The 21173-nt window shown below is 38.5% G+C and overlaps 1 protein-coding gene across 6 annotated transcripts in view; it reads right to left on the bottom strand.

Moving 5' to 3' along the window:
* MSL3 (MSL complex subunit 3) overlaps positions 1–20916 on the bottom strand; it is a 48687-nt gene extending 27771 nt beyond the window's left edge. The window contains exons 1-13 of one of the 6 annotated variants that reach the window (XM_062603712.1): positions 20748–20899; positions 18633–18715; positions 18052–18147; positions 17410–17510; positions 16417–16508; positions 15181–15303; positions 14550–14710; positions 12588–12746; positions 11855–12117; positions 11324–11433; positions 11050–11149; positions 10534–10618; positions 888–1793 (exon numbers count right to left, since the gene is read on the bottom strand). In XM_062603712.1, coding sequence (XP_062459696.1) covers positions 1694–1793; positions 10534–10618; positions 11050–11149; positions 11324–11433; positions 11855–12117; positions 12588–12746; positions 14550–14710; positions 15181–15303; positions 16417–16508; positions 17410–17510; positions 18052–18147; positions 18633–18715; positions 20748–20846 — 1572 coding nt within the window. In that variant the 5' untranslated portion in view covers positions 20847–20899 and the 3' untranslated portion in view covers positions 888–1693. Of the gene's footprint in view, positions 1–887; positions 1794–10533; positions 10619–11049; positions 11150–11323; positions 11434–11849; positions 12118–12587; positions 12747–14549; positions 14711–15180; positions 15304–16416; positions 16509–17409; positions 17511–17680; positions 17755–18051; positions 18148–18632; positions 18716–20058; positions 20473–20747 lie in introns of those variants that run through there. The other 5 variants (XM_062603716.1, XM_062603713.1, XM_062603714.1 and 2 more) reach the window with 5 other exon arrangements.
* Positions 20917–21173: the final 257 nt, after the last annotated feature.

Below are 21173 nucleotides of genomic sequence, written 5' to 3'. Positions count from 1 at the left end.
TATTCTGTGGAATTGTCTTTTTAGAAAAACAGGGTCTAAAATTAGAATGAAACATGTTGGCAAAATGGATTTGTGAGGTACTTGGATTCTGATAGAGTCAACACTTCTGTAATTTGAGAAAGACTGAAGTTCTTTTGGTACAACAGAATGCATTAAAGAAGAGCAGTACCTTCAGAAAAAATGACCACCAAATCACCCCCATACCAAACATTTAACAACCATTCACAGAGTCTTAATAGAAGGTTTTGTACAAAGAAGAACCTAAGTGGTCAAAACCAGGGTAATCCTTAGCTTCTCAATTCAAAAGCTTTGACACATCAGCACAACTCTGAAAAGCAAGTGACAATGAAACAGATTTTCTTTGGCCTTGTAGTTTAAGCTTGTCATTTACATTTGAATGATGATTCCTAACTATTTTCCGCAAATCTAGGAGGAATGTGTTGAGTTTTGCATTGCAGGTAAGTACTCTAACAGCAGTTTTCAGAAGTAGGATGGATTACAGTGATTAATGCTGTAGTCTATCAGCCTTGAGTCCTGTTTTCTCCCAGAGCTTTTAAAAGCTGTGTCTTGAAATAGCAGAAGGCCACAGTTCTACCTCAAGGTTTGGATGAGCATCAAGAAAAGAATTATATTTCAATAAATTTCTACTGAATATGTTTTCAGATTTCTAGGAATTCAGATTGTACTGAATCCCTATTTCCAGAGCTAAAGTGTTTTAAACTGTCTTAAGAGACATTCTTCAAGTCTACAGAAGAAAACCCAGTGATACAGAAAGGGTTTCTCTCCCTATGTTGCCAGTGCTCCCACCTCCTTTATATGCACACTTAACAATCTCAAAAATACTAATCAAGCACAAACAAGGCATTATAAGCAGGTAAAATCACACATTTACATAGCAGCTACTGTGAACTTTATTAAGAAAATAAGTGTTTGCCAGTTAAACTACCATCACTTTATTGACTTCTCTGGTTACCTGTAGAAAATCAGTTCAGTCATAATGGCTCTGGAAACCACTTATTGCCAAGTAAATATTGAATCACTGGCAATTTGTGCTCTCCTTGGAACTCTGGCAGCCTTACCATGAAAAGAACTATATACACCTTTGCAAAATGCAAAGCAAGCAACACATCTTTCATTCAAGCAACAAAGTTATTCTTGAGGCAGATACCATGCTAGACAAACAGCGAGAACACCTTTATATTAAGCAATCTTTTTTGTTATGACAGTTCCACAAAATGAAGTGCAATCTGCGAGGGTAAAAGGTCCGTAAGGTATCAGTTACTCATTCTCTTGTGTAGCTGTGTAGTCAAGTCTTGTTTCTTAGGCTGGAGTGGTTGAGCTAAACCAAAACACAGCATGATGATCCATCTTCATGAAAATGTCCTCTTGCTAATGCATCTGCTTTTGCCTCCTTCGCTATTTAATAGTCTTATGCAGTCCCATGCACTAGAAGTCAGGACAAGGCTTCTTCATTCATCTGGAGTCAGAGTTAATATTCAATCCTCTAAGCAACTCAATACAGTTTATACACATCTCTGAAAAGAAGTTCCCCATTCCTAAGTAATCCAACCATTACTATTTCTTCAACTCCAGAAGTTGTTTTAGTTCCTTTTTCATCTTCAGCTTGTAGCCACGTGGCAAAATAGCATTGTCATGGGCTACGTTAGGTAGGATTTAATCTTTATTAATAGTTTCAGTAGATTGCCCGAGGATTTTTTGTACTGTAGTAGGCTTCACATGCAGCTACATAAGCAGATTCTGGGAAGAAATCATCATGGTATTCTGCTAAAAACCTAAGAAGAAAGCACATCAAAAAAAGAACAGAACATACAACATTTAAGAGAAAAGCTATTTTCAAATTAATTTTTAAACTCAGCAAAACCACAGCCTGGGAATTAAGAATCACTGCACTTTGAAAGTTGGCATACAAAAGGCTTGCCCTATTTTTACAAGTTCTACAGCTTTCCCTTACCATTCCCAAATCAAGTAGTAATTAAAAAAGTTGCTTAAAAAAAAAAAATCTAAAAATTGAAGATACACTCAGAAAAGAATGCGAAGAACTATGACAGAAGAAAAAAAAAACAAAACCGAAAGTATCTGTCTGCAACTTCTGTCAGTGACCTGCTCAGCATACTATTTTCATTTATGTCAAACCCAGGATTTTCAGTTATCACTATGCAGTCTCTTATATAAGTGCCCAGTAACCATTTAGTCAAACTGTACCTTTTAAGGCAAGCAAACTTATGATTTGTTGTTTCATGTGCTTGTGCATTAGGGTCTCCACCTCTCAGAAGTATCTGATTTAAATATGGCTCTCAAAGACAAAATGCATCTGTAAATCCGGTTCCCTAATTTCAGATTTCTGCAAGATGGTCTTCAAATACTACTGAAACAGCCAAGCACCCAATATTTTATCATGTCTTCCTGCTCTGCTAACACACAACTCTACATTCAGCCCTAAACCAAAGAAAAACACTGTTGCTACTAATACCAGCTACAAACAACTAAAATGACATTACACTTTCTGCTTCTTCTTTTGTATACAAAGATGCCACATATGCAAGTGGGGGCAAATAGGCAAAATGGCTCTTAAACCATGAATTACATGATCAAGCTGTACCTCAGGAACACAGCCACCCCCCCCCACCCACCCCCCAAAAAAAAAACACCAAACAAAACCAGAATAAAACAAAAACCACATTATCTTCAAAAATACCTGGATGTTAAAGATCAGCATCAATGATCATGGCAAAATGCTAGCCACACGTTCTCTGTGTTAAAGCAGGAAGCAATGGAAGCAACAGAGAACACTGTCATTTGCAGAATCTAGTTTTCTCTCAGAACCCCTGGCTAGGGAGATGACTTCACTACTGGAAGCTAAAAACAAGCAGTTTTCCATAACCATTACTCTGGACATAGAAAGTCCAAATTGAAAAAAAAGTACAGGTGACTGCAATTAAAACCACAGTGCTTCTGCAGCAGTTACGCTACTTGAACTAGGCATGTCCTTTGATCTTAGGCGAGCCAAAAGATCAAAGAATACTGACAAAGGTTCTCCATATAAGGCAATCTAAATTTTATCAGGAATATATTAATTGCTGAGAGCTCTTGTCATTAATACCACCCAACACCTACTTTCCTAGCTTTATCATGCCATAAGTTGCTCTAATACTTTATGGTTTGTTTTAGACTTTTTTTTCCATGAGATAAGAGATATCCCTTAAAAACAATTCAATGATACACAGGAACAGTTCACACACGATCAGATCCTCTTGATTTTGAGCAAAATGTGTCAGTCATTTGCACTACACACACATCCCTCACCCTAAGAAAACCACTACAAAAGACTACCAACATTATAGCAACATGGAAGTTAATAAAATACCCAAGTCATAAACTGCTATGATCTCTGACTGCAGTTAGCAATAAATCACTGTCTGGGATATGTGGGGTTGGTATGAAGTGAGTACGAGAAGGCCTAAAACTTCACTGACTCAAGTCTAACTTTTAACATACACAGATTGTAGAAGATTAACATCAGCCACAACTGAATTTAATAGTGCTTCATTAACATACATGAATGTCTTGAAGAGATAAACGAACTACAATGTCATTGGGTAACGTTCCATAAAACACAGTACCAAGTGCTAGATCATATAAAGCAGTACGTTTAAAAAAAAAAAAAAAAAAAAAAAATCAGTAAAACAAAGGAACCTTCAGAGGACATTGGGTAACTGACAGTTCCAAGAATTTTAAGGCCATGTAATGGGAAACAGGTTTATTTTCTCTTACAGGTTTCCAGACTTTGCTTAAGATCATTGGTCATAAATGCCAGTTTGGTGCAAGCTGAAGTAACAGCTTGTAAGGATGAGAAATATTAGGCGAGATGGTTGTAGCACAGCTAAGAAAGCAGAATGCATGCAGTCAAATCTACATTTCTTTGTTCTTATTGTAACAGTTGCAAAAACCAATACCCCAGAGCTAGCAAATACAAATTACTTTCTGCAGAGAAGCAAGAGAAAAAAAGGCAGAGAAACACACAATCAGCTTCTGTCCCAAACACTTAGGTATCTTTCTCTATACAGAGAGCAGTGACTCTTCTGAAGCTGCATTGTATTCAAACTAGATCACAGTGCAGAAAGCCAGCACAAAAATATTAAGTCTTTCAAGACCCCTAGGTATGGATATCTGCTAATGCTTTGCTTTTGGAAAAGCTGAATAACACAAAAATCAGTTACACTGGTACCTGCAAGTCATGAGCCAAGATTTAAAAAACAGAGGCAGCTGTACTAAGCAAGCAGAGCCAGTGTTCAGCTATAGCTCAGAAAGCACATTGCTATTTAGCTATTCAGATACTGTTTCATTACTTTCAATTTATAAATCTGATAAATTCAACCACCTGTTGCATTGCCTTTTTCATACGGAGTTCATATGTATACACCTACACAGTGAAACTGCTTATGAGTAACCCAGTTTTGAGATGCACAGTCCACACAGACATCCAGATTTAAGACTGCATAATTTTTCTCATCATGAGCACCCATAAAAAGAATACTTATGCTTTACACTCATGCTCATGAGGTACATAGAGGTAACATGGCACAACGCAGCTATTTCCCTCTCTACCACAGGTTCCTAGAAGAGCAATGTTTCAGAAAGGACTAGAGGGGATGCAGACAAGGGAAACATACGGGCAACCTAGCTTGCCGAATTCTTATGTTCTGATCCTCAAGTGTGGCATTCTGTAAGCAAGCTTACCTCAGGTGACTCCAAGCAAGAGCCTCCCAAATAATACTACCACGTGCCTGAGAGTTATCCAGGCAAATCTACCAAAAAGAGCCATAGAACTATCATTACCCACATTAAAAGGCCACTTGACATACATATGTGAGAATATTTCTCAACAGTGTCATTGAATTAACGAGCTTTAAGAGTGTCATCTGGTAGCAAAACCTTACCTGAACAGTCTCTGCATGAAGAAAAACCATTCTAAACATGAACTAGCAAGCATAAATAAGCTCAGGGACAGCTTGAAGAATGTGAAAATTACAAAGAAAGCAAAATTTTAATCATTCTAAGAAGGACAACCTCAGCCATAAAAGAATACAGAGTTAAGAGGAAAAGTTTCCAGGTAGGTGACATTTACATACTTCTGTTGCAGAGTTCAGGAAGGTAAGCAGATGCTTTGATGAGATCAGTGGTCTCAGCTAGATGCTGTTTGAAAGGCAACTGTAATGATCTATCTATAGGCATTTGCTTAAAAAACATGATGGATCCTAACTCTGTGAGTCACCTCATCAAAAGAAATGTCATCTGCAGATTAAGAAGCTATCTCTTCTCTGAGACTACAACTTGAAAGAAGGATTTGAAAGCTTAAAAGCTTAGTTTCACACAAAAGTATATGCCACCACCTGACCCTCACCCCTTCTGGTGATAAGACATTTCTCCATCTGGAAGACTCTTCAGGTCAAAAGCTCACCAATACAAAGCTCATCATAACCCCAATGCAGTCAACAGAACAAATGAAGTGAGAAATTTCAGATGTTCATTCTCATAATGAACATGTCAAAGAAACAAACAGGCTTGTTTTATTGACTGGACTCTTGTCACTCATCCACATACAGGAACAGAGATAATCTTCCTGGGCCTTTAAAGGGCATGCACAGATAACTCTGAAGATGCAAACATAACATCTCCAGTAACCATGCTGAGTGAGTGAAAATTAGAAGTGGTACCTTCTAGCAGACCTTTTGGGAAAAGTCTTAAAAGGGCTCAATACAGGAATCCTTGGTTGGTCTTGAGGATGAAAACCCACTTTTGGCAATGCCAGCACAGATCCCAGAATAAATTCTTTAGAGCTGTCTTCTAAAAAAGCTATCGCAAAACATTCAAAATATTTTGGGAACCTCTCACTTCAGATGCATGACCCAAACCCCTCATTTACACACCCAGGCACCTGATAATTTGGTAAACAGAAGAGTGTCAAGAAGAATAAGCACACACAAGCAGATTCTGCAGATCAACGAGGTAAACAAAAGCATACTGGAAATAAACCATATAATACCAGGTACTCATTGACCAAGAAGCATTCAACATAAAGGTGCCAAAAGTTTGAGAGGTCCCAACAAGGCAGTTACCTTTCTACTCATTCAATGATCAGTGAAGCCCAAATAGAGCAACAGTAATGACCTAAAATATGGCATATACATTCACTGTGCAAGTAGAATTCCTTCAAAGCATTTCAAAACCTAGAAAACAACATTCATTTGCCTGCCTCTAAACCCACACCTGTCCACATTCAAACCTTGACTTTCTTACAGTTAGGCTCCAATTCCATAAAGTTTTCTAGTATGTCAGAATTGCTATGCTGCACAGATTTTTTTTGCCAAGTAATCAGTTAATCCCAAAATTGAGATAGAAAACCCCTAATCAATATAAGTAACAACAGCAGCAGTATTGCCTTCTTCATGATCTTTCAAAAAGTGTTTAATCAGTTGTCTTAACTTTACTAAGTAACCTTAACTTTACTAAGTCACAGTGAGCAGGAATTCAGTCACAAGCAACTTCACCTAAATAAAGATGCTTTCTATTCCATTCGCCATGTGCAATACTTAATTTTTTCATTCTCAGATCACCACTAATAACCTCTCATTAATTGCACATTAGCACAGACTAGTGGTCATACTTCACCACTGCAGTTACTACACTAAAAAGCACTGTGCTACAAAAAAAAAAAAATAATCTATTTCTTAAAGTTACTTCAAAAACTTTGTCAATTTTCTCTATACACATCTTATTATCACAGCCTTCTAATTTGGTCATGTTCTGACTTGGCTTCGTTCTCATAAAACACTCAACATAAATAGAGTACTTTTAAGTTTAAAATGCTTTTCAACCCACGGAGCTGAGTGGGACAATAGATACAAGCAGGTAATGGAAAAACTGAGATCTAAAATGAAAGAGAAAACTTACAGGATATCCTGAATTTGAAATATCAGTGGGTTTTTAACAAGACCAAAGTCTTTGACCATTAAGAACGCAGCTTTCCACAATATGAAATACCATATCGGCCTCATCTGGAAAAACTTACTTGAAATTTTAGACGTGTTATTTTAGAAATATTTCATCACTTACTTGTTATTCTGTATTTCACAAAAGTCTAAATACCTATGGCTTTCTGAAGTGTTGTATCATTTACTTGCCTTTTCTTGTTAAAATGCAAATGACTTGTGACTTAAATTCCCTCCCTGAAGATGGGTCCTGCTATTTTAAAAACAGACATGTTATATTCTCCTAATTTTTTAAGTAAATCCTACTTGTCAACAACCCTAACAAGTAACCTCTCCGATTCCAATAGTTTTCCAAGTCAAGGCTGTGCTCAAATCAATGGAAACTGCAAACCAAAAACTGGCACCTTCTTGCCTATCATTTCTCATCACTTAAGCAGCCTCTGGAGGCATGCTAGGCACCTCACAATATAGAAAAGTCATTCATCTAGTTCCAGCCCCTCTTGCCATGGGCAGGTACACCTCCCACTAGACCAGGCTGCTCAAAGCCCAGTCCAACCTGGCCTTGAACACTGCCACAGCTGGGGCACCCACAGGGTATCTGGGCAATTTCTTCATGTTTTCAAAGAAGAAATTTTCATTATGCACACTTCTAGAAAGCTGCACTAAGCACAAACAGTACAGCTTTTACATATTATGAAAGTCAAAAGATGCATTTGATACATCCCTTAAAATATATGTTGTCTGGGCAACTGAGATCAATCTCGTCTAGCAGCAGTCTGAGGGCATGACTGGAAAATACTACTCATGTAGCATCTCAAAATGAATTTAATGCATCTATCAAGTACTGAGCAAACTCAATAAAACAAGCTTCCAGACAAAATGTTATTCTATTTAATAAGTCTCAGTTTTTCAGCCCACATGAGAGTAATAGTACAAATGTTAAATGCAACTGTAAATTTTACCCATAAAAATCACAATTCAAAATTAAATCAGTATCTATACTAGAACGGAATCAGTTGTGTACCCCATGAAAGATTTAAAAATACATAGAGCTTATGTTTGAACTACTCTACCCAGAATTCAAAGAAGATTCAGAAACAGTTTTATTAAAGCAAACATATAGCTTCAATCCCTTATCTGCTATTAGAAAAATAAAGAAAAGGAGGGTACTTCAGCTTGTCACAAGAGCAATTCACTAAAACAAATCAGGCAATCTTAAGTAAATTGGTTGCTATCGTCTAGTGCATACAGACTGTGTAGGACAGTTCTTATCTTTCAAAAGGTAAGCCAGAATAGAAGTGACAGAAAATATTTTTAATAAACAACCATTAATCCTTTCATTCCCCAAAACAAAAAAGACGGAATGTGAAAATTGAACATCTAGTACAAGGTATCACCTCAGCCTCAAGTTTTCTCTTGTGATGAGAAAAAGATAACACAGAAGTATTTCTGTGACAAAAGTCTGAACAAGTTTCTAGGAAATGTAATTGTTTGACCTACTTCAATAAAATATAAAACAAAGAAATAAATGCCCAAATTAAAGATGTCCTAAAGCACCAGGAATACATGTTGAAAAAAACCCTAATCATTTGCACTAGTTTCTATGTTACCTATTTGAATACACAAGCAGTAGCGTATCCAGTAAGAAAACTAGTCCAAGAAGATGACAAATCTACCTAGTATGGAATGATTCCTACAGCAGTAACTGTAACTTGGAAGCATTTTCAGGAAGGTTCTTAATTTGAACAATCCTGGTGAAACCACAGAAATCAACATATTCAGCACAGAAATGTTGAGAACAGCATTAGCAAAACATAAATGACACTGGCTTAGAGAGCACTTAAAAAACCACACAGCCTTCAAAAATTTTATTGAACCAGATATGCAATATCCACACTATGCTTGGCTTGGGGTGCTCATTTTTGTTTAGTTGTAGTCTGGTCTTAAGGACAGAATTCCCACTAGTACTGGAGCACACTTCTGGTTCTGTTTTCCAAAAAAAAATCTAGCTTATGTATGCAGAGCACTCTGCAGTGCAACACAACTCATGGTAAGTGGGAATTACGAAGAGATTTGCTTCAAAAGCGCAGTTCTACCTGACCTAAAAATGCTGCTGTGGAAATGTCTTCTGATTTTTTTTCTGTTTTAGATTTTTATTTATAGATGACTACACCTTATAACAAGATAATCAAATGGAAAAATAAGACACATATGAATACTATCGCTAGAACTTTCAGTTTAATCATCTCCCTGCTTGTATGGAGGCTGTGGAACACATTTCCTCCTTCTATTCCACACCACCACAGATCATCCATACAATGGGTATGAAAAAACTCCACTTAAGATGCTAAAGAGACCTGCTCTGCCCAACACAGAAGATTCTAACAGGCAGAGGTCTGAAAAACTGATTTGATCCGCAGCGAGTTAAGCACCCTCAATAATATTCATTCCAAGCAAAAACAGGTTTCCAACAATAAGTACCAATCCTGTCGTGTTAAACACAGATTGAATACTAACTAGTATGTGACAAAACAGAGCTGTAAAAAGAAATAACTCAAATTAAATGTTTCGAGAGAAAAAATTCGTATTGTAGAAATTTTGACATTTGAGACATCTTTTATTTTAAATTTAAAAATGAAGTAAAAACATTTTGAAGCTTTCACCTCCCTCATCTCCAATAGGACTTTTGATATGCTAGTGCCGCATCACGTTACTTTTCAGTATGTGGCTACATAGAAGAGTCTTTGACCAAAATTAAATTAGAAATTCCACATTTGTTCCAGATATTTACCATTTACATCACTTTCTCCTGAAAGCTTTTCTTGGCAAATTTATTTTCCACTGTATTGGTGCTGCACAACACAGCAACACACTAGGTATCTAACCACCATTACTTCAATGTCACCCAGAACTACTAACTAGAGTACCTGACTGACAAAGATGACTGTGGTGCAGGTACGATCATAATGACTCCAGCTGTGGAGCTGGTGTGGTGAGAAAGAGCCTGGGTAGGTCTACAAACCCCTGCACTGCCTAACAGAGAAACCCTTCTGTTCAAGGCTCAATTAGGACAGCTATTTCTTTTAAAAATCTACCATAATTAAAAACATGTTCTAATGCACAAGTTTCTTCCCCTGCTAGTACTGATGCACCATCAAAACTCTCAGATTGTGCTGTCAAAAATAACAATGAAGTTTGTATTTCTTCACAAAACATGCTTCTTGGCCAAGTCAGAACTGTCATTCTATACAGACTAATAAATGGACTTTTCTACTTCAGCTTTCTATCATTGTGTTTATCAAAATTTTAAGTAGGGAGCTCAGGTTCCTTTCAATTTGAATTACAGGATCAACAGTCTTGTATTAATATTTATTCTAATTGTTATTATTAGAATGTAATAATTTTAACATATTCTTACAGTTACAAAACATTAATATCTTATTTTTAAAATCCTTTGTCATTCCAGGACACTTAGATCTATGTAACAATGAAAACACTGCTGTAGTACACTGTGTCACATTACCTCAGAAACATTTCGAAGTGTTTTACTAAGGCCTTCAGGTTTTTATCAGGAAAGCACATCTTCCCCAGGATTTCTGGTAGCTTTACTGTAAATAAGAGAAATAATGTTTACACCTGTTCTTGTAAAAGCAACTTCTAATTCCTTTTATCCATTCTACAGAAAACAATAAAAGAATATCTTTTCCCTACAGCCTCCCCTTTTCCTTGCAAGTAACTTGCTGATCTTTCAAAGCCCTACTGAAAAGAAGCATGCTGAGAAAGTGAATGCTGCTTGGTTTAATGCTGTTTGATAGCATATTGGAAGTAATGCTTGTTTGCTTTTGTTAAATGAAGGCTTATAAAGCCAGTAAAAGATAACCAAATTTATGAACAGCCTAAGAGTTTTGAATAGATTAAAATGGACATTTCTCCTAGAATAAAACTAAATGCAATAAAGCAAGCAAAAAACCATGCAAATACAATCACGGAGGCAAGGGGAAGCAATTTTGATTGAGCACAGACTTTTGCATCAGTTTACCAAACATTCGTAGCAAATGTTGAGAGCCATATATATATGAGGGAGGTGGCGGTTGATCACTTGGTGGATAATTTTCTGGCATCAATTTCCAGGACAAAACCTACACATAAAACATTAAAGATTTCATAGCTAACATTTTATAGCACCACAGAACTTTAAAAGCAAAGATGAAATAAGTAATACAAAAAGAACCCTTTTCTGAAATGTAACTCAATCTGAGGTATACAAAACTTTTATTCATGGAATCCAGAACAGTAACATACAAATCTATTACCTCATTCAATTCATTGTTTCTTCTTCCTTCAAAGCCAGTAAAAACCGCACTCCCCTCTTTGCTAGGAGTCAAAGTTATAGGTGAAGATGACCCGCTATGGACAGGGGTTTCTTCAAAGCAGAAATAAAAAGAAATCAGAAATAAATTTTAGAATTTGTTTTACATAACTATAAGCCATTAAACATAATTAAAGTCTGCTGCTAATTTTTTTAACATATTAAACCCTGGAATTTAATAAATATTATTCTGAAGTAGGCTCACAGAAAAGCAGCTCTTTGAATTCTGTTGAGAAGTGCAGCACCAAAGTACTGAAAATACTGCTCTGTATTTTTCCATTTGGTATAAGACCTCAAAGATAAATAATGGATACAACAAGTAATGAATTCACACTACACTCATTCAGTTCAGAGTCTATACTGCGTTAAAAAACAAGCACACACAAAAAAACCAACCAACCAACCAAACAAAAACCCAAAAAAAGTAAACAGAACTTAAATCTTGCTTAGGGCAACAATTTAGAGCAAAGCTTACTTTTTTCCAGGTGCAAGAAGAGCTTTGGCATAGCAGCTGGGGTCTCAAGATGCCGTCGTTTAGGCTGTGGGGAAGCACTGCTTTCCGATAACCTGTCACAGTTAGAGCTATGGCGTGTGGAGCGTCTCAGTGACTGCAGAATTTCAGGTTCAGCTTTTCGCCTTTTTGGTGTGGCTGGCTCCCCTGTTGCAGGCTGGCTGTCGGTTGACTGAGGAGTTGGTGGGTTCAACAGAGGAGGACTTGGAGAAAGCTCCTCCTGATTTCTAGGAAACAAAGGCAGCTTTACAGAAGTGCCTGTAAGAGATAATGGCTCTTCCTTCAAAAGAGATTCTTCAAGTTTCACACATTTTGTTAAATACTTACTCAGATTACACAGTTTCCTCCTAGTAACTATCAAAGTGGTGAGGCCTTCTTACAAATACTATTTTCCAGAAGTGATTTTTTCAAATTTAAAAGCTAATGAACACAAATCTACATTTCAGTGTAATTTTTTTCCCCCACAAACTTGCAGCATAACTCTGTATCAATCAATACAAACCCCTTTTGTAGCTGCCCAGATGAGAATTCAGGTTCCAAATTCTGAATTCAGGCAAGTTAATTCACAGAAGAGTTCAGCACTTTATCAGGACAATTTTTAAGTCAAAGTCTGTGAGAAATCACCCTATGCTGCACACATAACCACATTCTATTGCATTTTCCAGAGAAGATAAGTAGTACTAGACTTCTTAACTACCTGTTAGTATTTGTTGAGTTTTCTTTGATGGGAAGAAAGAATTTTGATGAAGTCACTTTCTTAAACTGAGCTTGCTCATAAGGATAGAGCAAAATTAATGGAAGTGTGAAGTCAAAGGTTATTCTCAGCCCATCCACCATCTCTTTACATAGCTCAACACTAGAGGGGAAAAAAAAAGAAAAAAAGAGAAAACAATTATGAATTTCAAAGTCACATGTCAAAATGTTTCAGTGCAGTTGTAGGAAAGTCCCCTTTAATATACATCATTAACATCTTAACTACAGTATGGTTATTTCATTGCTAAGTAATGATATGCACACTTAAAGAAAAGTGATTGCTGTAGGTAACTTCAGACAGACAGATGCTAAAACTCTGCTTAGTAAAGTCAAAGAAAATCATACAATTGTTCTGTTGCTTTACTATTTACTGGATTAATAAAATTACAGTAAATTAAATTAGTCAGATTTTTTCCTGGAAGCATTATTGTGTTTTTCAAAGTTCACTATGCTGAAAAACAAGGCACCTGCCAGAAAAAAAATACTCAATAGACTGAATCTGTCTAACAGGCACATGCAGAATTTGATCTATAGCTGTTGAGATTCAGTTAAGACTGCGTAATATCCATTGACCCAACAAAACTAGATGAATTTGCATTGGAGATCAGCTTCCAATGCTCCAGTAATCAAAACACTACATATAGAGAGTACCAGGAATTCAAATTTTAGCCTTGTGTAAAAGACTACAGTGTTAGGAGGTGAGTAGTTGTCCTGCTACAAACAGAACCCAGAACACTGAGTGCAACCTACCTGCAACCTCTCTCCTCTTTGAAGATATTAATCTCTCATGTTTCAAATACGTGTACGGTAACAGCAATTTGATTCTCATACCCCATCTTATCATTTCATACAACCTGCTAAAACTACTTCCTTTTTTTTTTTTTTGAACACTACATATAAATTAGGTCAGGGGGACCATCAGATGAAGAAATTCTATTACATCCAAGGAGGTCAATTACATTCTGTGTTAGCACAGTAAAGGCAATACTAGAAAGTTGTCAGCTGCATCTCTCCTATTTAATGGATCACTGAACTTATGTAAGTTCTCCTTATCAAAGCACCATCTTTATAGAGGAGGTCACTTAAACATACACCTTTTTTTAGAAAAAAAAAAATACAATGTGCATACAGCCTTCTCATTGCTGATGTCTCATGTAACTTCTTGTTTGGGAGATTTTATTACAAAGAAGGAAAGTATGATTAATCCGACATCAGTATAAACCTAGACACTCATAGACCAAAATACTGCAAGGAACAGCATCATTATGCACCACCGAAATAGAACTTAGTAACAAAAGCCAAGAGTTCTCGTTGATAAAATACTTCACCGCAGTTTAGACTTCAATAAGGAAGCAGCCTCATCTGATATTGAGAACCTTTAACATAACAAAGGAAACAAAAAAAAAAAACCCTGCTGCAAAGATGTAGGCTTAACACACTGAATTTGGAATTTAAGTTTTGTCAACTAAAAAAAAAAAAATATATATATATATAAAAAATACCACTTGCACTTGGGAGTTCTTTATGATTTATGATTTGTATAAAATTTTTATCCTTTATAAAATTTGAACCTGTTCAGTTTTACTCAAGCGGGGTATTCTCACATCAGATATGCTCTCTGTGCTGAGAAAATGATTCTGAAACATGAACTTACACTATAAAAGTTTGCAAGAACTTACACTATAAAAGGCGATATTAAGGTTTTTGCATTATGACTTTTCCGAGTATAGGGACTCTCCCACTGATAAACAAATCGTCAGTGTTACTGTACTTTAGGTATCTGTCAAAAATTTTAAGCCCATAAATAGACATACATCACAGTATAACAGAAGTGAACAGTCTTGAAACAGAACACAGAATGCAAGGTCATTTTTCTTGCAATAAAGGTGGACTAAAGATTACTTACTTCTTCTCTGGTGGCACATAATGAAGATTCATATTGGCATGTGGAGTCATCTGATGGTGCCGAGATCTTTCATTGGCTGAAAAAGCAGCATTAATAGCAAAATGTTTCACATATGACTCCAGGATTGTTATTATGTTTGTCTGACAAGGAAGCTTCACTAGCTGAAATAGAAACAGCAAATTACTGTCTTAGAAAAACAGTCAGTAAGTATACCAAGCTAAAACAGGAGCATGTAATGTGCTGACTAGTTTAATAAGTCTCTATTGCATGAAGGTATTTCAGGTGTGACTCATCTCAACCCTTAAACTGCATTTTTGATCAATCCTTTATAAACATCTGGACAAACAAAACCATGGTCAGGATGACAAGCTTACATTTCCAGCTTTAAAAAACAATCTGCACTCTAACATACAACTGGGTACTGAAATGTACATTCTTAAACACAATGACAACTCACTGTTTTAGCTATTGAGAAGTTAGGTCCCTACACTTTTTACTCTTCCTTACTTTCTAAGCTTACCTTTCCAATAAAGCTCAAAAAAACCGAGGCGTCATACACAGAAAAACTACTTCTGAGGGCTGCCCTCCCCAACCCTCTGTGCACATTCATTTCATAGCTCTTATTTCATACCCGTTTTCTTCTATTAATATAGTAACAGTCTTCCTCAAGCTTCTTTTTCAAGACTTCAGGAATTTCTATGCTTATTGCTCTTTCTTCCATGTCCCTTTTTGTATGACTGTCTTGTTCTTCTTTCTACAACAGATCAGTGAAAGAAACAGTATTTGTTGTGCTTATGAATGTCAGTGAAAAAGAAGTTAAATACTCAGGATACAATAAAACAATCAAGTTTTGTCATGCAAAAATAAATTATTTTATAGTAATTATTAAGTGGTTAGTAGCCTTACTGTAAGTAGTTTAACAATACTGCTTTAAAGTCATTTGCAAATTCATGTTCTAAACGATTAAAATTTAAGCTTTAAACTTTAAATTTAGCATTCACTTAAGTACTTAATGCAAAAGAATTCAATTTCTTAGGTTTTGCTGCTTCAGATTGCCCACACTGCAGCAATTGAGACCTTCAGAATACTTGTGTATGCTGTATTTCCTTTTCAATAATGTAGAGACAATACTGTATTTTTTAAGTCAGCCTTTTACATTTTAATGTAAGGCTAGAGCTGACATGCCTGTTTCAGAGTAAAACAAAAGCCAAAAAGATCCTGCTGCTATTCCTGCCATAGGCAAAGACACCTTCCACTAGACCAGGCTACTCAAAGCCCCATCTAACGTGGCCTTGAACACTGCCAGGGATGGGGCAGCCACTTCTCTAGGCAACCAGTGCCAGTGTCTCACCACCCTCACAGTAAATAATTTCTTGCTAATATCTAATCTAAATCCACCCTATTTCATCTTAAAGGCATTCCCACTTTGCCCTGTTAGTACATGCCCTTGCAAAAAGTGCCTCTCCAGCTTTCTTGTAGGCCCCCTTTAGGTACTAGAAGGCTGCTCTAAGGTGTCCCTGAAGCCTTTTCTTCTCCAGGTTGAACAACCCCAGCTCTATCAGCCTGTCTCCATAGGAAAGGTGCTCCATCCCTCTGATCATATTTGTGGCCTTCCTCCTCCTCTTATGTTGGCAGCCCCAGAACTGGACACATAAGTCCAAGTGGGCCCTCACTAGAGCAAAGTAGAGGGAAAGAATCACCTCCCTCAACCTGCTGAACACGCTCCTTTTGATATAGCCTGGCATATAGTTGGTTTTCTGGATTAAACTCCAGCTAAATTACCAGCTGTGGCCTATATTTTATACATCTCAATTTTTTCCATAGTTTCAAATACATCTGAATTCTATTAAGGAGCTCATGAACATACCATTTCTGTCCTCTCTTCTATGTCACTTTCTTCACTTTTTATTTCTTCATCTGTTCCTTCATCACTGTCATCAGAAGAAGAACTACTTATAGCTGTGTAAAAGAGATTTCAGATATTTATATCACATTACTACATTGCAGAGATTAAGACCAAACAATTTCAGGCCTCAATTTAAAAAAAAAAAAAAAGGGGGGGGGGGGGAATGGAGAGGGACAACCAAACAAACCAACACAATTAGCTTGTTTGTTTAATAAGGATTAATAGTTCTAATTGAATTAAATACACAATTACTATTTACAACATACTATAAACTTTTTAAACATAGAACACAACTTTACAGAAAGTATTCTTGCACCCTCTCTAACTGAAAAAAAACAAATCACTTTTGAAAGCTCACTATATTACCGAACAACCACTGATCATTTTAATTTTTACTGGACTTTAGTTCTGAACAGGGATTAATGTATTAATCATTCAGTCAGAAGTCTGGATCTGTGTAGCAACAGTTAACATAGGTAAGTGCCAGACAGTGTTTCTGGTGTCTTTCAAGCTACAAATCAAAATGCTATGAAATAGAAGACCAGGCTTGAAAGTTAAATCAGCCCATTCAGTTGACATGAAACAGTCCTTCATGCCAGGCAGACTGAGGGCGGGGGGGAGGGGGTGGAGGGGAGATGGGACACAACACCACAACAAACAAAACCCAACAACATACACACACACACACCCCCCCATCACCACCACTCCCTCACCCCACCTCCCCAGCAAAACAAAACACAAACAGCAAAAAAAAAAAAATCACTTATTGCTCCCTAAAATATGTAGGAACAGTAGCAGGGAAAGTGTCTTATATTCTAACACCAAGCAAAAAAAGCTTACTCTTCATATGACTGCTCCATGTATTTCAAATAGGACCATGACACTCTTGTGTCATCCTATGATCAAAACATTAAAGGCATCACACCTGCTATTAAAGAATGAAAATAAGCTCACAGTTCTCACTACTCTCATCATTTTCTTCAGCAGGAAGGCTTTTTAATACAGAGTCAACACCAGGCAGCCTGCAACGCCTCTTCTTTCTTCCCTTTCTTCTCCTAAAGAACATAAAATGATTCACTGAAATTCAGCTAATATTATTTGTTTGTCTTAACCTAGCTAATTATATTACATGCAAATGCCCAGGAAACATATGTTTATTAATTAATGTCGAAACAATTTGGACAATGCTTATTTGAGAGTGGATACCTTAATGTCTGTACGTTACCTCATATTTGTGTTCTCAAATGGATCCTCAAAGCCACGGCCAACCAATATAAGATTACCTTTGGCTGAAAAATACTTCCAATTTTCCTAAGTTATTTTTCAAGTACATTTCTTTGGGAAGATGTAGATCCAATACATAGACATTTGGCAGCAGTAGTTAAGAAGGGCATAGTTATTAAGCATTAGTTGTTTAGTGTTATTTAAATGTCGGTATCAACCTCAGTAAGATAAAAGTAGCTCTCTAGAATATACTGGCTGTACAGGGAAGCAGCATGAGCTTAGAGTCCAAAGTCACTTGCAGACACTGGGATGTATCTGTTTGAATCTGAAAACGAACCTCTCATTCATTTTGAGATCAAAAGGATTTCTTACATGCGAGCCACAGCTTTCCGTGCCAATTTACGCTGTAATCTGCGGTTTTCGTCTGTATCACGAAGAACATGATCTTCAGCTGCCCATCTATCCCAGCTAAGGGTAGGTTCAAAAGAAAATTAACAACAGGTATGAAAGGTTTGCATCCTTTTGTATTCATGTGGCTTCAATTCTTGTGTTGCTATAATCTCTCAAATGTTGACTCAACATGCAATGGTGCCTGTAGCACTGACACATGCTATGAATCATCACAGACAGAGACTGCACTCATGTAATGGCCTTGATAACCAAACAATCCAGATCTAGATTTAACAAGATATAAATTCAATATATTAATGGAAACCTAGAAGCCACAAGTATATACCAAAGACAAATATCCCATAAAGTTTAAACTTGTAGCTATCAAACTGATCCACTGAAATTTATGGATAGAGACCAGTATGTCAACATAAGCAAGTATATTAAAGGCATTCATTAAAGCAAAAATAAACCTGCAACATTTGATATTCTGTGCGATGCATTTTTTTTCAGAATAATATAGAAGAAATAGAAGAACTGAAACTGCACATACAGGTCCTTACCTTCTATTCCAGCCGTTAAAATGGATCAGATATTCTGGAATCTTTCTGCCTTTCTCATCTTTTCCAACAATAATATCAACGATCTGGAACAAATATTAACAGCATGTATTAAAAAGCTTGAGAAAAAGCCAGCCTTCCAGTACTTAGGGAGCTTATGCACAATGGGAAGAAAAGCAATTATTTATGATAATCAAACAGATCTACAATTTTGCCAGTGAATACTGATATGAGCAGAAGGAATGGATTATATTAAATGGTAACAAAAACTAGCTGTTTTATTCAGCACTCTTAAAGTTGGGGATTGCTAACCCTCTTTGTCCTCTCCTCAAATGTCCCATGTTTTCAAGACACAAAAGGGAAATGCAAAACAAGGCAGTATCACAACAAGGATAAGCAGATACACATCTGGGCTACTAATGTTTTATCCCATGTGCCATCTCTTCATACTTTCAAAGTAAGGGACAAAATAGTTTTATATATATAAAACTCAAAAGCACTGCTCTCTCAAAACAACACAGAATCTTAGCCACTAAACATTAAAAGGCTTTGCGAATATCTGAACCTTTGTTTCCTTCCTCTCTTTCATATATGTAAAACAGGCCCGTCTGAAAGGGCCTGCTCCTCAAAAAGACATTTCACGTGGATCAGAAGAGCAGCATCAGGACTAGTAATAACAAAGGAATTCTGCCTGCATTTCAGTGGCTCTCAGTAGATCAGGTATCTCCAGACTTATGGAGTAGCTATGCTAATGTTTTAATTCGGGAGTCCAGAATTTAGGAACTATTGATGGAGTCAAGGGCAGTTATGCTAGAGCTTGCGGTATCTGAAAGTAAAGGTGGCACTATCATTTTTCGTACTCCCGTTACCTCTAGGGCTGGCAATTAAAGCTGTTGGGGCAGTCAGAACATACAAATACACATACAGACAAAAGGGCAGCCCAAAACATTACAGGAAGGCAGACACCCTGATCAAAGATGTTTGAAAAACACTGGTCTACACAACTAGCAAGCTTGCAGCAAAAACATTAATTTGGTCAAAAATCCAGTTTCAATCCTCCCATGTCATCCCTCTCTGCAACTAAACAAACAAAAAAACCAAACAGAACTCTGTTTGCAAACTAGGTACAGACTTCTAATGGAAAAAAAAATATCCTGTGTCCCACCGATAGCCAAAATCAATATTATATTTACAGCAGTACAACTACAATCACTGTTTTTGAGGCCAGGCCCAAGTGAGTCAGTCACCTCGTACTGCAACACTTACGGTCCATCACTCAGTTTGCTAACGTATTCCTGTATAACTCTCCTGTACTACCAGTAGCATTTAAACCCCCAAGAAAAAGCAGGGGAGCGGGGGGGGGGGGGGGGGGGAATAAATCAAGATCTGCTACAAAAGCTCAGGAATTAAAATAAGATTTCAGAATTACTTTGCAGGTGTTCAGCCGAGAACGGAAGGCGGGAACCGCGACTGTCACTTCCAGAGCCACTCAGCGGCTCCGTTCTCTACCAGCAGCGAGAGCAAGGCCCCGACAGCCCGGACTCCACCGCTCCTTCGTCACCCGGGCAGCGTGACGCCCCCATCCACAATGGGAAGGCCCAGAGGTCCGTACGAGGCTTCTACCCTCCCCTTAACCCCAGGGCGGAAGAGCGGATGTGAGAGAGAAGCGCCGAGCCCCACGGGGGACCGGGCTGAGGCGGCCAGGGAAGCTGATGGCGGCACAAGGGCGGGAGGGGAAGGAGAGGCCCAGCGGGCACGGGCACCGCCTCGCTTTGTCTCACAGCTCGTGACGATGGGCGCCCCCCTCCCCGCGGCCTCTCCGCCTGCTCCCCTCTCCCTGGGCCTGCGTCCGTTCCCCGCAACAAGTGCTGCTGCCGGAACTGCCTCACTACCTCCCTCCCTCCCTCCCTCCGCTTGCTCTCCGGCTGTACCCGCAGCTGCTTCCCCAGCCGCCTCCCGCCCGGGGGCGCACGCAACGCCCAGGGGAGCGTTAACGGCAGCAGCGGCCCCGCCCCGCCGAGCTCCCTCCCTCCCGCCCGGCCACGGCGGAAGCGGAGGGGGTGGAGGAGGGTTATCTATAAGGGGGTGAGTAGGGCAGGGTCGCGCGCGGTGTGTCACCTTGGCATCATAGAGCACTTTGGCTTTGGTGGGGTCGGGCTCGAAGCACAGAACTCTCTCCCCACGGTGGAACTTAAATTTCATTCCCCGCGAGGTCATTTGTTCATCATGGCGAAAAGGAGAGGAGCCACGCCCCTCCAATGGAGGAGGTGCTGCGGCTGGGCCCGCCCCGCCTACAGCCGACGGGCGGGTCAGAGAGGGAGCGCTTCTTTCTGGGATCTCCGTGTGCCCCCTGGAGCTGGGGTGCCCTTTCGTACCAGCCCACGGGGTGTCTGGCACGGGAGTCGGCCGCGGGAGGGGGTAGTGCTGAGGGGAGGGAGGACAGCCGCCTGGGGCTGCGTGGGGCGAGAGCTATAGGCCTTACTGAATCACCCGGCTTTGCCGCTCCCGTGAACATGGCGCCGCCCGCAAGAGCAGGTGCTAGGG

Source organism: Pezoporus occidentalis, unplaced genomic scaffold (assembly GCF_034315485.1).
Source record: "Pezoporus occidentalis ecotype Australia unplaced genomic scaffold, CSIRO_AGI_Poc_V1 ctg81, whole genome shotgun sequence".
NCBI lineage: Eukaryota > Metazoa > Chordata > Aves > Psittaciformes > Psittacidae > Pezoporus > Pezoporus occidentalis.
Note: the sequence above shows the minus strand (reverse complement) of the source record. Positions and strands in the feature narration are given on the sequence as shown.